The sequence below is a fragment of the Temnothorax americanus genome, unplaced genomic scaffold (genome assembly GCF_048541705.1).
Source record: "Temnothorax americanus isolate GAGA-0224 unplaced genomic scaffold, ASM4854170v1 Scaffold59, whole genome shotgun sequence".
In the NCBI taxonomy this organism is placed as follows: Eukaryota; Metazoa; Arthropoda; class Insecta; order Hymenoptera; family Formicidae; genus Temnothorax; species Temnothorax americanus.
Genome location: NW_027509741.1, coordinates 157,762 through 173,765, shown reverse-complemented (window position 1 = coordinate 173,765; position 16,004 = coordinate 157,762). Strand labels below are relative to the sequence as shown.

General features: G+C 33.4%; 1 protein-coding gene across 1 annotated transcript in view; it reads left to right on the top strand.

Moving 5' to 3' along the window:
- Nucleotides 1-16,004, top strand: part of Tk (tachykinin) — a 77,579-nt gene that overhangs the window by 54,900 nt on the left and 6,675 nt on the right. Inside the window, exon 2 of the mRNA XM_077419793.1 lies at nt 15,739-15,931. Within this exon, the coding sequence (XP_077275919.1) occupies nt 15,740-15,931 (192 nt within the window). The 5' untranslated portion in view covers nt 15,739. The remainder of the gene's footprint in view (nt 1-15,738; nt 15,932-16,004) is intronic.

Here is a 16,004-nt window from a genome sequence, read left to right as displayed (position 1 = left end):
CAGAGAAAGACTACCGTATTCAACTTGAAGAAGATTACGAGATGTAAGTATTTGACAAACCGGATTTCTCTTCGAGCACAATTCGCAATTTATATAGGGGAAAAATTAAAAATATAAATAAATAAAATTAAACTAAAAAAAGAATTAAATTAAAAATAATAAACACTCAGCATATTGGCAAATACAAAAATAAAAATTGTAATAGTAGATTATTTCTAATTATATGATATAAATTAAACAATTTGAACAATTCACTATTCCATGAATAATCAATAACACACACATTGCAAGAATTATGTTAAATTAAAAAAACAAATTATAGAATTTGGGTTAATAACTAATAGGTATGACTAATAGGTAAATAGGTATTGTGTGCCTTTAGAAAACAATTATATTAGATAATATAAATAAAATCTTTGTTAATCAAAATTCCGTGAGACTTCTCTGCTAGAGATTTCAATCTCAAAAGCAATCACGATAACAAAATTTCTATTATACTCAGAGTGGTACAACATTGTGTTTGACTATCAGAGTTACTTGATATATATGAAACTATTCAACAAGTTTCGTACCATTATCAAGAATCACGTGTCCCAGGAATGGATGAATTGTTCGCGGGAAAGCTTTGTTCTGGTAGGAATATATACTAAGTGTCATCACTGTCTCTTCTCTTTCTTTCAAAAGACACTAAATGAAAAAGTTGTAAAAACTTATTACTATTAATGCCTTATTGTGTACATTATACCTTTTAAAACATTTACGTACACACATACGTAACATATATACATTACGTAACATATTGTATAATTGTGTTATGAAATAAGATAATGAATGAATCATATGACTCATAATGGAGATCAGATGCTTTTATCTTTATTTATTAAAAAAGTACTTTAAACACAATAATCTATATATATATGGTAACTCCGGTATATACGCCGCAGCTAAGGGAAACTTAATTTATTGAATACTATTTACTATAATATTCAAAGGCAAATGAATTATACCAATAAAAACTTTATACTGTCCATACTACTATAAAAAAATAGAAATATAAAATATTTATTTTTTGTATTTGATAAAAAAAATTTTTAGAAACTCTTGCATTTTTGCCATATATCCCAGAGAGGTAGGTTATATGACATTCATGGAAAATATATACGCTTTATAAAAAATTACAAATAATGTTTATAAATAAGGCAATAAATTGTCATAATAAGTTATAAAATGTGTGTAAAAAGTTTATTAAGATGTAAGAATAATAAAACAAATTATAAAACCAAAAAATTTTTAAAAGAAATAAAAGAGTGATAGATGCATTAAAGATTATTGTTATACAATAAAAAAAAAAAAGAAAAAAAAACGGGCACAGTTGTTACTATGTCCGTTTTTTTAGCTTATAAATTTTTTTTTATAAGAAATTTCTCAAATTATTAGCATATAATGAATTAATTTCCTTTTAAGAAACTTTATAAGCTAAATAAAATGATGTTGAATCAATATGCAAGTTTTTAATTTGCAAATTTGTATTTGTTTTCTGTAGTTTAAAAATTTTTTAGAAGTAAAACATACAATAATTTTTTTTAAAGATATTTTTAAAAAGACAACAAATATACATCCCGTAAAATTTTTTACCGTAAACGCTTTTCAGAGGTCTTTTCTCTGGTCTTCTGTTTAACATTTAGTACATTTTTTGCTTGCTTTCTTTTGTATGCTAACATAGCGCGAAGCAAAACTTCATCTATTCCATCAACCATAACTAAATTTAAAAACAGAGAAATAAATAAATAGATTATACAAAGATACATTACACAGCTTTAAAATTTATGGTTAAACCTGACTAATTAATAAATAAAAATATTTGTATTACATGAAAAAATTGAAACCTTTTTTTTAAATTTAGTTAAAAATAAAATTAATTAATTTAATTTAATTTACTCCTGGAGAATTCATTTCTTTCATTAGAGTGAGGGCGCAAATCTTTTACATCCAAATTTGTAAAAAATAGCTCTAAATAGTTTACTCTAAAAATATTCAGTTTTGAACACCACCGTATTTTAAATTGACATATAATAACTACGTGAAAACAGCAACTTAATTTTTTTTTTAATTGAAAATTAAAGATAAAATTAAAAAAAAACAAATTTCATGGATGTGTGATCAGTCTCTTATATTAAATCAAAAAATATTTTCCTAGTGTCGGTAATCCGCATGCCCTTTTACCATTGGCGATCCGTGGTTCTACAGAGGCGCCACTCCTAGGGCCTTCATCCTACAAAGGCGCCACTAACATCTCATCAAGGGGCCTTTCACCCTAGAAGCGCCAATACTATCTATTCTTGTTCACTCACTGTCTGTCTGGCATTCTTGCTGTACATACGCATCTTTTTGATACGAGTTATAATAAAACGTGTGCATAGCAGTTACTCGACGTGTACGTTCGATTGCCCTCCCGCGCTTACCTGCTAACACCTAGAAAATAAAGTTTGCATTTATTAATTGCATGTTTTTGAAGCATGTTTACGAGGCTATTATTCTATAAATTTTATGAAGTTCCGACATTTCTAACAAAGAGAAGATACTTAAATGAGGTCTCCGATTCATTCAAATTTTAATATACTTAAGAAAATCAATTAATAAAGTAAATGAGTAGTTTTTTTGTTGTAAACCGATTTTCATGAAACCAGTACTAAAATTTTTCCAGAAAACAAAGCTAAATCTTAAAAAAATTAAACCCATCGTCGCCATCTTCAAAAAATTAGAATTTTGGAATCAGATCTCAGCGTTTTAGAACATTCTGAACACATTGCCATATCAAGAAAATCGGTTATAAAAAACCACCAAAATAAATTGCAGGAGCATTTAACTCACATTGAGAGCTTTATATTTTTTAGATATTGCGTCGAGTGACACTGTTGCGAACCTTGCGCTCTTGTAACTAGCTTATAATTACATAGTTTATTATTCATGCAGCGCAAACGAGTGTGCATTAAGTGTACCAAAACAATCGCCGGTCAATCTGTCTTCTGTAGTAATGCGCTAGGGAGTTTTATCCGGGTTGTGTCAAATCGTACTTAAGGTAGTTGTATCGCGACAGTATTAGTCAAAAATAATGATCACACTGCAATACGATAATGTACGGAAAACTCTACTTATCTGTGTAAAACTTTTGACTGAGTTTGTACTGTTTTTACTGTTTTCACTCGCGTCAGTAATGTCAGTATATACCATCGAGATTAACTCGCGACACTCGCGTTAGTATGTGCTATCGAGGTTATTTTGAATAAATAGAAGAAATAGAAGCGAAAATATCTGTTGAACATTACAAAGGAAGATTAATGAAAAAAAAAGTATTAAAGAAAAGACATAAAGCTTTAGCGGCAATGTCTGAACTATATTTATATCTAATCTTTATATGCGCAGTGTTGCAAGATTTTTACAGGTTAGCTGTCGTATGCGTCCACCGCTATGAGAAATTGTGTACTTTGTGTAACAATTGCTTCAAAACTAAATAGATAAGGGTCTTGTACTTTTGTAAGAATATTTTTACAAGTCTCTTTTATCATCTCTTTGTTTTTCATTAAAATCCTATGAGTAGTTTGATCGCTACAATTACAAACGTGATATAGGAAGCCGTTTTCGTCCTACGATACATGTAAAAAGTGCTAAGTTTGATTTCCATTATTTCAACTTTGGTATAGTCAAGCTTTTTCTACTTGCACGTGTGTGTAGAGCGTGTTTACATTAATGTGCTGTTCAAATTTTAAAAGATTCCTATGAAAATGGGTTTTGTGACACAACTACCTTAATCAGTAATCACGAAAGCTGCTAGTGACTATTGCAAATCTCAGCTGTCGAATATGCCGATCATAAGAGATGAACGCCGTACGTTCTCTCATGCCGTTCAGGGAGACACCGCGTCTGTCGCTGTTGGTGCCGCGCACTCTGGCGCGCATGCGCATCCTATCACGTGCGATACTGCGGGCGGTGCCGCGCATGACTCAACGAATGACTCAACGAATGAGCTTTTGCGTGGGTTGATTGAGCGGATGGAAAAGTCGGATGCGAAACTGACTGCGTTTATTGACAGTCAGCAACGCACTAATAAGGAAATCAGTGACAAACTTAGTCACTTAAATCGTCTTGCTGATACCGTGGCTCAAAATAGTCAGCGCATTGCTCAATTGGAGCTGGATAATGCTAATCTGGTTCGCGAAGTCAGTGACTTGAAGTTTGCTCAGTCAGCCTATGGTTCTCGGGGCACTCATATAGCGGTAACGAGTTGATTGTTTCTGGTCTGCCTTCGATGATATCGATCACTCCTTCCAAACTCGCCGAGATCATTTTGACAGCGCTAAATGTGCCTGACTTGTCGTGTCATGTTCTCAACGTGAGAATGTTAAAAAAAAGCAATGCCGACGGCTGCTCAGGATCATTTTGCGAGTACTACACTATCGAGTTCAACGATTGTTGTTGTGACCTCGAGTGCTGTTCGTGACGCAATTATTGCAAAGAAGCGTGAAAAAGGTGCGCTTACACAGGCAGATGTATGTGGAGGTGGTTCTAATCGCAATATTTATGTGAATGAACTGCTTTTAAAGTGCACTTACGACTTATTACAGCGAGCTAAGCGCTTCGCTAAGGAGAGCGCGTTTAAATATGTCTAGGTGAAGAATGGCCTGATATTCGCTCGACGCTCTGATGGCGAACCCGTCATCTTTATCAATACTGACTCTGATCTCGCTAAGCTCGTTTGACAAGTTCGGCCTGTATGTTCTTCGTCGTCCGTTGGTGTGCAGAAATCAATACGACATTCTACATCGTTTCGCATAGCTCAGTTCAATGCTAATTCCCTTCGGGGACATATTGAGTTCATTAAGCTACATTTTAATACTAGCTCTTATCATATCATCTCTGTTTCTGAAACGTGGCTTAATGCGAGTGTCTCTGATGAACTTGTGGCGCTAGACGACTACTTTTTGATTTGTCATGACAGATTGGAACGGATGGGCGGTGGGGTGGCATGCTATGTACATAAATCGTTAAAAGTTAAAATTCTAGCTACCTCCAGTAATGTTTATGTTGATGTACCTGAATACCTTCTAATTGAAATACGTACTCCAGACGGTGAATCAGTACTATTCGCGTCCATCTATAGAAGACCCAAAGGTCACCTCTTGCATGACTTTGTTGAGTCACTAACTCGTTTCTCACATCTTTACAAAAACATAATTATTGGCGGTGATTTAAATTGCAATCTGTCATCGACTAATTTTGAAGCGAATCACTTGCGTGAACTCATGTCTGGCTTATCTTTACATATTGTTAACTCCGAACCTACATATCATACTGCGTTCTTTGACTCTTGCCTTGATGTCCTAGTTGTGGATGATGTTGACAAAGTTTTATCATTTTCCAAATTTCTAAGTCCTTTCATTGCGGGTCATGATCTGTTAGAGTTGTCAATGTCACTCAATTCTGATCTAATATCTGAGCGAACCATTACTCGGCGGAGTTACAGAAGCTTTGATGGTTCTGAGTTCTCTGAGTACCTCGAATCTATTGCTGATGCTGTACGGATTGAACTGGATAAATTGTCTGACGATACTGATGTTGATGGATTTTGTGGGGTCCTGTCGGATGCCATGTTAGAGGCACTTGACACCTTTGCCCCTATTCGTGTACTTAGAATTAAAAGGCCACCTGTGCGGTGACTTACGGCGGAATTGATTGCTCGGCTGCGTGCTCGTGATCGGCTGTATAAACAAGCTAAACGTTCTAGCAGTCTTTTAGGCTATGCCACTTATAGACACTTCCGCAATGAGCTCAATGCTGATATCAAGCGTGCGAAGAGTGAATTTTACTACAATTCACTTATTAACATCACCGATCCAGCAAAGTTATGGAGAGAACTGGCTCGATTAGGACTTGCGAAATCTACATTCACATCTCCGCTACATTTTAATGTATATTACGCCTCTGTTTCTAATGCTCAGCCTCCATGCCTACATTCTGACTTTATATCTGCTATTGCTTCAGTCACTAGTCCCTCAAATCATCCAGAATTCATGTTCTCCTCCATCCTGCCATGTTCAATTTTTGAGCTCATCATTGCACGACTCTTACACTCTTACGCTTCTGGCTCGGATGGTATCCCACTTTTTGTCTTGCGTATTGCGTGGCCCACTTTTTCGCCATGGATTACCTCTTTACTTAATCGATCGTTAAATGCGTCTTTGTTTCCGTCTAAATGAAAGAGAGCGTACATTCGTCCTTTTTTGAAAATTTGTACACCTCTTTCCCCGTCGGACACGCGACCAATTGCAAATTTGCCGGAACTGTCCAAACTATTTGAGAGAATTGTTGCTTCACAAATAGTTGACTATTTAGATAATTATGATATACTGAATCCTAGACAGTCTGCATATCGCCAGGGCTATAATACTCAATCTGCGCTACTGCGTGTCTGTAATGACATTAAGTTGGGGATTGAGGATGGACTCATTACCATAATGATTCCCTTCGATTTTAGCAAAGCGTTTGACACGGTTCCTCATTTACAATTACTCATCAAATTAAAAGAGATTGGTTTTTCTTATGCTGTTATAAACTGGATTTTCTCTTATTTAACTGGCCGGTCTCAAGCAGTTGTTGATGATGAAAGCATTTTTTCTAATTGGCTATTTACTTTATCTGGAGTGCCTCAAGGTTCCGTGCTCGGCCCACTGTTGTTTGCTTTGTACATTAATGACATTTTTAAAGTGTTGTTGTATGTGTCACATATGATTTTTGCTGATGCTATTCAGATATACCGCTCATGTTCACCTGCTAATATTCTTCACGTTTTAGAGTTAATATCTAGAGACGCCAATGCCATTTTTGACTATGCTAACAGGAATGGCCTTAAGCTTAACCCTGCTAAGTCGAAGGTTATTATATTTGGCAGTCAAGCACATGTCAATGCAATTAATCTCAACTGTCTACCACCAATCATAGTGAACAATACTCCACTACCATTTGTAAGTGAGGTGAGAAATTTAGGTGTTATTTTTACGTCTAGTCTTTCGTGGAAGAAACACATCTCCTTTGTCTCACAAAGAGTTCACTGTGCGCTACATAATCCAAAGTTTAACAAGAACTCTCTCTCTACCGATTTCAGAATTAAGCTTGTTACTACTTTGATTATGCCGCATATAGATTATTGTTGTCTTGTCTACCATGCCCTGAGTATGGCATTAAACACTAAATTGCAGAGACTCGTCAACTGCTGCATTCGATTCATCTTCAATCTTAGATATGATGAACACATTACTCCATATAGACGTCAATTGGGATGGCTCACTGTTGAGAACAGACGATTATACTTCCTTGGATGCCAGATGTATCGTATTCTTCAAATGCGATCGCTTATGTATTTACGTAAACTATTTACCGTCCCTGACTCATCGCTTAGGAGATCTGACAGGCTTGCTACTTCATCAGCTCAAATCTTCCAGATACCTGCTCATAGAACTGTAACCTATAGAAATTCTTTTCAGCTCTCAGAAATATATTTTTGGTATTCCCTTCCTAGTAACATAACAACAGCACCTTCTCTTGCATCCTTCAAAAATCTTCTCCGCTTGTTTTTATTGTCATCTGAATCTGTTTAATACTTTGGGCTTTCCGTGCGAGTTGCATTAGTGCAATTGTTTAGTGTCCACCAGTCGGATAATACAGTTTATTGCGTTGCTGCGTTTTACATATTATTATCTTAGCTTAAGTTGCGCGTTATGTATTTTTAATTTAGTTTTTAAGTTATACTTTAAGTTGCTTTTCGCCTTGCTTTTGCGTTTCTTTTTTGTAGTTAAATATTAGTTTTAAGTAATACAGTGGGATGCAATATAATTGTCACTAAGTTTTTTTTTATTACTATCTTTTTTCTTCTTCGTTTCTCTACTTCTTTCTTAGCTTATATTATATTGCATTCTATGTCTGTGCTATTTTGTATATTTGCCCTATAGCTTAAGTTCGGGCATAATAAAATAAAATCAATCAATCAATCAATCAATCAATCTCTCTCTCTCTCTTTCCCTCTCTCTCCCTCTCCCTATCCCTTTCTCCCCCTCTCTCTCCTCTCTCACTTTCTCTCCCTTTCCTTCTCTCCCTCTCTTTCTCTCCCTCTTTAAAAACATTTCTCTCTCCCTCTCACTTTCTCTCCCTCTCTTTCTCTCTCTTTCGTAACCGATTTCCAAAAAGATACCGGTTCCCAAAAAGATCGGTAACAAAAAACTATATAATTTATAGCACTCTCCGGAAAATTATACCCCTGTTTTAAATACAATTTTTTAAAATTCAATCAATTAATTCTCAAAAAATTGAAAAAATTTCGGTACTGGTTTCCAAAAAAATTAGTAACGAAAAATTATACACTTTATAGCATTTTCTGGAAAATTATATCCTTGTTTGATCTATAATTCTTTGAAATTCGGTCAATTATTTCCCAAAAAATTAGAAAAATTAGAAAAACCGGTTTTTAGAAAATCGGTAACAAAAAACTATATACATAGTGGCACTCCCCGGAAAATTCTACCCCTATTTCATATACTTTTGGTAAAAATTCGGTTCAGGGGTTTGGGCTGGGCGTTGATGAGTCAGTGAGTCAGTGAATCAGGGAGTCAGTCAGAACATCTTCCTTTATATATATAGATTTATTACGTACTTGTAATATTAACAAATCAATTACAATTCACAAAACTATATAGTATACTCATTTTCAATCTATCTAGCAATGTTATTCAATAAAAAATATCTTTTCTGTGTTAATATCTTTATAACATTTTTGAAATTGACATACACACTATCAATTCAAAAGTTTTGGAAGCACTACCTTCTGAAAAACAACAGTGCGGTGTGCCAATAAAATTCTTCTTTTTCAAATAAAATTTTTCCTTGAAAAATGATTAGAAACAAATAATACTGTGTTCAATAATTAAATCACACAGTAAAGTTTTTTGTACATGACGTTTTTCTTTAGAAGTATTGGTACTACTGTTGTTTTTTTTTAAGAAGGTAATGCTTCCAAACTTTTGAACGGTAGCGTACGTGCGATGAGAAGCACGTATTCTTACAAAAAGCACATTTCGTTAAATCTATTACAAAACTTATTTCTTGTTAGATTTTCGAGATCTAACTTTCGTTCAGATATTCAATCTGGAGATGGTAATCCGGAGGTACGCATATGATTTTGCTTGAATTTCATTCATATTCGTGACGCACATCGGAAGATTCTGCTTCCTCCACTTTATGTTTGCTTGAAAACTCGACATCCTCCAAAATTCCTCATTTGAATAATAAAGTTAGTAAAGTCAAACTGCTTCCGACAATATTGGAAAGTACATATCTCAAGCGATTAAGTAATACGGAAATTGCCAGCAATGTGCGACCACGCACATTGGATGACTTACAAGAGAGAAGCATGCATTTAATTTTTTTTTTAATTGACATTAATTAAATAACAGATAATGCAATAAAATTTCTCAAAATATTGTGCTTTTTAATGATGTAATTTTTCTGTACTTTAGCGGTCCATCGGTTCTTATTTGATACACGATCAAAGTTATAAAATCTTTTTACTTATAATCAAGACTTTGTCATTTGTTCCTACAGCCAGCTTATTAGTTTCATTGAGATAATTGCGTTCACGATGATTGTCTGATTTACATAAAAATTGAAATCTTTGGTAAATTAGAGAAAATGCTTAATAATGAATATTTTATGAACGCTAGCGACTGAAGCAGAGATTGTCAATTAGGAAATTTTTGTTGATAGTTTTTTAAATTAAATCTAAATGCTCTTTTTTAATTTAGAGAAAATCGAATTTGTGATGACGCAAATATTTTTTTTAACTCAATTGTGTATACAAATTCAGAGAAAGTAAAGTACTAACACGAACGAAAAAATAAGGTTAATTGTTAATACACGTTGTAATACCCGTAGTACCTATAATATATTAAAGTCAAAACTAACGAGAAACGGCTATTTGATTAAAAAACTTTGCTACAGTATAAAATAATTGTCCATTTTTATACCTTCACATGTGCAATGACCGAAGTCCTAGCCATGTGCATAGGTGAACAAAGAACAAGATGTCTACTTTATATGTATAAAAAAAGAGAGATTTATTTAATGACAATTTTATATCACATTACGTTATTATATATCATATTTCCATAATTCTTATAATGTATAAATGTACAAATTAAAATACTTACTTATAACAAAATGCTTTATTATAATTTTACTAATTTATTAGTAAAATAAGAGAGTATTATTATTACTACATATTTTTTATTATAAACTTTTATTATTGATTTCTCTGAATTATAGATATATTTCTTACATAAAATGGAATGTGTCAGTTTGAAATAAAAAGTTACACTGGCACGTCTGGTTTATTAAGACATGTTTATAATTTTTGATACGAATCATGGTTCTTGCACAGCTAGAAAACTAGAACACGCGATTCACAATGCGGATATCTAGGCAATCCTCAGCATGCATGTTTTACATTATGTACATACTACGCCACGCTACTTTGAAGACATAAATATACGCTCGCCAGAAACAATGGAGAGACTCTTCTATCTGTGATTTTCCTTCGTTGCAATTTTTTCTCGTGTATGTTTAGATGTATCTTAGCTTTTCTACCGATCTCTCTTTTTCATGAAAGTTCATCGTTCAAGTAAAGCGCCCTTGTGTTTCATATATGCGTACATACATTATTGACTATACATATTAATCGATGTATGCTAGGTCTTTCTGCACTATACATGATACAAACGTCAATGTTCGCCGGGTTTTAAAGGTCAAATTTTAAAGTAAACACACTTGACATTTCGCTCGTTTTGCTAAAAATTTTTTTTTTTTAAACATGCTAACGTAAATCATTGAATATCGTTACTTAGTGCTGGAATTAATTAAAATATGTAATTACAAATAATAATATTTTGTACTTTTTTCGTGGATTGGTATAATTAGTATATCATTCTATATCAATCGATAATCATGACATATATAACTTTTAGGAATTAATATTCTTTAAAATTGGTTTTCCTAAAATCACTATTTGGTAGCCTCATTTTTGCATATCATTTACATAGTATTTAATTTGTAGGGAAAACAGTTAATTGCACAAAATACAGTTACTTTGCTACGTGATGTACAACGTTATTCGTAGTACGATTTTATCGTTGATGATCTTCGATGCGGAAATCGGAATTTCCACAAATCGCGCAATTAAACGTGTTGCACGAAAGCGGGAACGTTCAGGCTCTTGATCGCGCCGACTTTAAGGGAGTAAATCGCGTAGGACCATGCTTGCTTAGAACGATTACACGAGTGACCGATCGGTGGTGAGGCTCACCATCCCAGCAGCCGTCGCAGTCTCTCACGTATTCGCCGCCCTCCGCCCCTTTCTCCTCTCTTATCATGTTGCTCCTTTTCTCATCTTCTCTGCCCGACATGGCACGTTCCCGGCTTCTCGTGCCCCTTCGCCGAGCTAGAATTCTCGCTCCGTTTACTTTGCGCGCAACGAAGAGGCTGACCTCGGCAGTTTACAATGGTGCGCGCATTAACACGTCCCGCGTTGTCTTGGCGTCTTGCGATATGATTCTAAGACGCGATTGAGATCTGTGGATATATCGCTTTTTCTATTTCTTTTTATTGGAATATTATTATAGCTAAAGCATGTCAATGAGCGCGCTCTGATATTATTACAGTTCTGAAGTAAGAGTGTGGTTCCATTAATTAGAAAAGTTAAAGTTTATAACAGCGTGTGTTTATACGAAATTAATCGAAATTTATCGTTGGTATAGTTATTGCATAATGTGCTGCGAAATATCGCGAATGTATATAGAATATATAGCCGTGCAGCAATTGGAATTTATACGTATCATTAACGTATTAACATTAATCGATGATACGGTTGCATATATTTACGTAAGCAAATTGGCTATAGCCCATGGGACAAAGTATGCGTGTTTAGGACTTTGGAGTTTACGCCTACTCTATATTTACTCGCGCAAATTTACATCCGATTGCAACACTTCGCTATAAGAAGCTGATATATATACATATATTATGTGGTTCATTATCTGTACTATTTGTTATATATAATAAAATAAAACTAAAACCAAAAAGAAGAAAAGAGCACGACTTATAAATATAACGATGGACTACAGCAAAAAAGATAAACAAAAAATAATATATAAATATTAAGACACTACATTTTTACTGAAATATTTAAGAATCAAATGAAATAGTTAATGTAATTATGCGATTCCACATCTTTTTACGTGTTTCAGCAATTATTTTTAATTATTTGCTTGTAGTGAAAAACAATGTAAAAGAAACGAGTCTCTCTGGTCGCAAGCTTTCGAATTATGAGTATCTCTAAATATGAAAGAAATTATTAAACTTTTATATTAATTGTGTTAAGTATTTATTTGCATGTCTATGACATACAATATGCTAATGTCACGTGACTCACGTGTTTACGCATGAATATTGGATCGCACTGAATGGAAATTTATTAAACTGAAATCGATCAGCGTGTCAATATGACGGCAAAATAATATGCTTTAAAAAATAAAAAATAATAGCGAAGCAACGTCGCTCTTCCACTCGATAGCTTTTACGAAGTTTTACATGCATATATACATAGAGCTGTTGTATGTCATATAAATCACATATTTTTAATCAACTCTTCTTTAATATTTCTATACAGAAGAAACAATGTTATACGTAAGACATCAAAAATATTAATAAAAATTATATTGCAATAAATCTGTTAAACAAAATCAATTACATTTTAAGACTTTTTATTTCAGCACAGTTAAAAAATAAAAAATATTTACACGATTAATTAAGTATGCTTATATATACTTAACCAACAATAAAAAATATTTATAATAAGAAATAATTACTTAACTATGTTAATTTTTAAAAACTAATTGATACATACTGAAAACATTTTTTATGTTTAATTTATTTAATCAGAAAAGAGATTAGAAATATAATGTAAAAACTTCAATGAGATATATAAAGTGCGAAATTCGATTACTAGATTTTGAATTTCAGAATATCACTTGTAAAAGAGAGTGGAGTAAGTGCAAACATGGGGTAAACGCGAATGATACTATTGTGTAGTAGGTATATTAGAGTAGTGCTATTTCTCCCATCACTTTTCGTACTCGTACCACTGAGCGTATATCGGACTATCGCTGGGTGCGAGAAGTGGGAGAATATCACTACTCTAATATACAATAGTAATCCACTCTCCCCTATAAAAAAGTATTTTATTTTTAATCTTAATGACGACGGTGGTAATTGTAACCGCAAAGATGCTTCTATCTCATATGCATATTAAGAAAAGTTATTCCACTATGCTGCAAAAGGAAATAAAGTTATACATTAGATATGGATAAGATAGAACAATTTGCATACAGATTATTTAATAGAAGAAAAGTTCATATAATTAAGATATAATATTTAATGTAGCACATTTTGCAGTCGATAAATGTATTTAAATTTATATGTTTCCATTTGGCCATAAAAAAACACCAATAAATCTACACAGGCAGTTTCATTATTTAAACACGAGAATTTAAAACATGTTCTCGATTTACAGCGGGAACGTACTTTTCCCATTTCTCGATGGCCGCTTATATTGATATTCTTTAGTTTCGCTATGGCACAAGATGCTTTGAGAAAAGCAAGCCTTTATCCTATCCTTTGCTAATTATAGTCTCCGCTTTGAAGGGTATAGCGGCACTTTTAAACCTTATAAAATTAAACAATCTGTCGAGAAGCGCGGCAAGAATGGAATTACACGAGCGCCGTTTTTTTTACCGTTGTATTTATACGTTTGGCGCAAGTTAAATATGCCTTAAAAGTATACGATTATTTCCACACGGCGTGCATTTCTTTCTAAATTAATCAGGAGCTCCCTCGTAAGTCGATTCACTCCCGATTTATCGTTCCTCTTAATATTTGTGCCATATACCTATGCATTTTTGCTTCCTCATAGAGGAAGCTTTGTAATGGTGAAAAAATTTTTTTTCCAGATTTTGATGGAAATAGGTTTAGAATGTTCTAAAATGTCGAAAAATCATATTAGTAAAAAATGTCCGGAAGTATGTATGTATGTGTGTGTGTGTGTGTGTGTGTACGGATTTTTGTACACGCATCTACTTCTACAATTTTTTAGATACCAGTTTGAATTTTTGCACACAAATAGAGTATCATAGAAAATATGTCCTCCTCAAATTTTATTGAAATCAGTCTACCAGTATAGATTTTATGCAGATTTTCCTTTTTTTGAAAAATGTGTTTTACGCTGCCGCTTTCTCAATATTTGAGATAGCGATTTATTTTTAATTTTATTATATTTTCCAGTTTTTTTTCTACCCCTATTTCATATATAATTCATTAAAATTTGATTGATCAGATCTCGTATTACACACATTTGAAATTTCGAAGAATTCGTACATACATAGAAGCTTTATAAAACTTGATCTGATCAACCAAATTTTAACCAATTATATATGAAATAGGGGTAGAAAAAAGACTGGAAAATATAATAGAATTAAAAATAAATCGCTATCTCAAATATTTATAATATCGGGCTGATTTTTTTTATCGATAAAGTATTGTTTTAGTTTTTAAGTGGACAAGTATTTTTAGTATTTTTTAGTGAATGTATATAATTATTTACGCAGTCCCCAAAAGAGTTAAGTGTGAAATCAGAACCTTTGCTAACAAAGCTTCCTCTATGAGGAAGCCAAAACAAATAAATACTGATAATTATACCTCGAATAAAATAAAAACTTGCACACTTAGGAACTATGAGGAAGCAATGTGCAAGTTTCTACTTGCACAATTAAAAACTACGAGGAAACAATGTGCAAGTTTCTACTTGTTCTTGAAATGTTTTACCGATTCAATACGCGGGTATATTTTCTTTTGATATCGCGCGCAAAAATGATTTTGCCCCTTCCTGTATTTCCGGTATCCACTTTTATTTTACACGTTCCGAGTCGCGTAAATATTTTCTCGCAATATGATTTTCTTGTGATAAATTCTTGCGTGTATAACATATGTATCATGTGAAAAGCGTGCTTTAAGCTCCTCGTGCTTTCTCTTCTCTAGCGTAGCAGCAAAATATTTCTATTTATGCGCGCATTGTACTTATACGTTAGATTTATTGTGACGGATGCAAATGTAGTTATACTTATTTAAAATCTAATTTCTTTTTTTGCAAAAATTAACAACTAAAAAAATAACTTTTTTCTACAATACAATTAATAAATAAATAACGTTTTAAATGACTGTTTATTCGTTCTTTCTTGTATTGTGCTTTAAACACTACTAATGTGTAACAAGTATGCGATTTGAATTAGTGTCATTTGAGTATTTGAGGGCTGTATCCGACGGATCGTTAGTCCCGGCTAGGTTTCTGATGAACAATCAAATGTGGTTACGTGACACGTCGATAAATTAGTTCAGCGTGATATAGATTGATTTTCGCGTACATGTCAAGATACAACAACGAGAATAGCGCAACATCCGGCGCATGTCCTATAACGCGAAAATTCGATAGGCATCCACATTGAAGGATATAAATATCGAAGAGAGATGATTGTATTGATGAATATACTATTTTATAGATACTGACTATTTATCTTCAATATGTTTTAGAATGCTTATCAGCTCGGTTCTCTTCGTGGCAGTCTGCACTAGTTCGTCATTCGCAGAAGAATTGTCCTCGAGTGATGCCGCTTCCGCTAAACGAGCACCCATGGGGTTTCAGGGTATGCGCGGAAAGAAGGACCTCATTCCCACGGTCGCGGAACACAGTGAGCTGTCTAAAAGAACGTTAGTGGATTTTCAGGTAAGTTACTGCTCTATTAAACTTTTTTATTAAAATCGACGTAAAGAAGGAGTAATTAAGATCTAACTTTGTC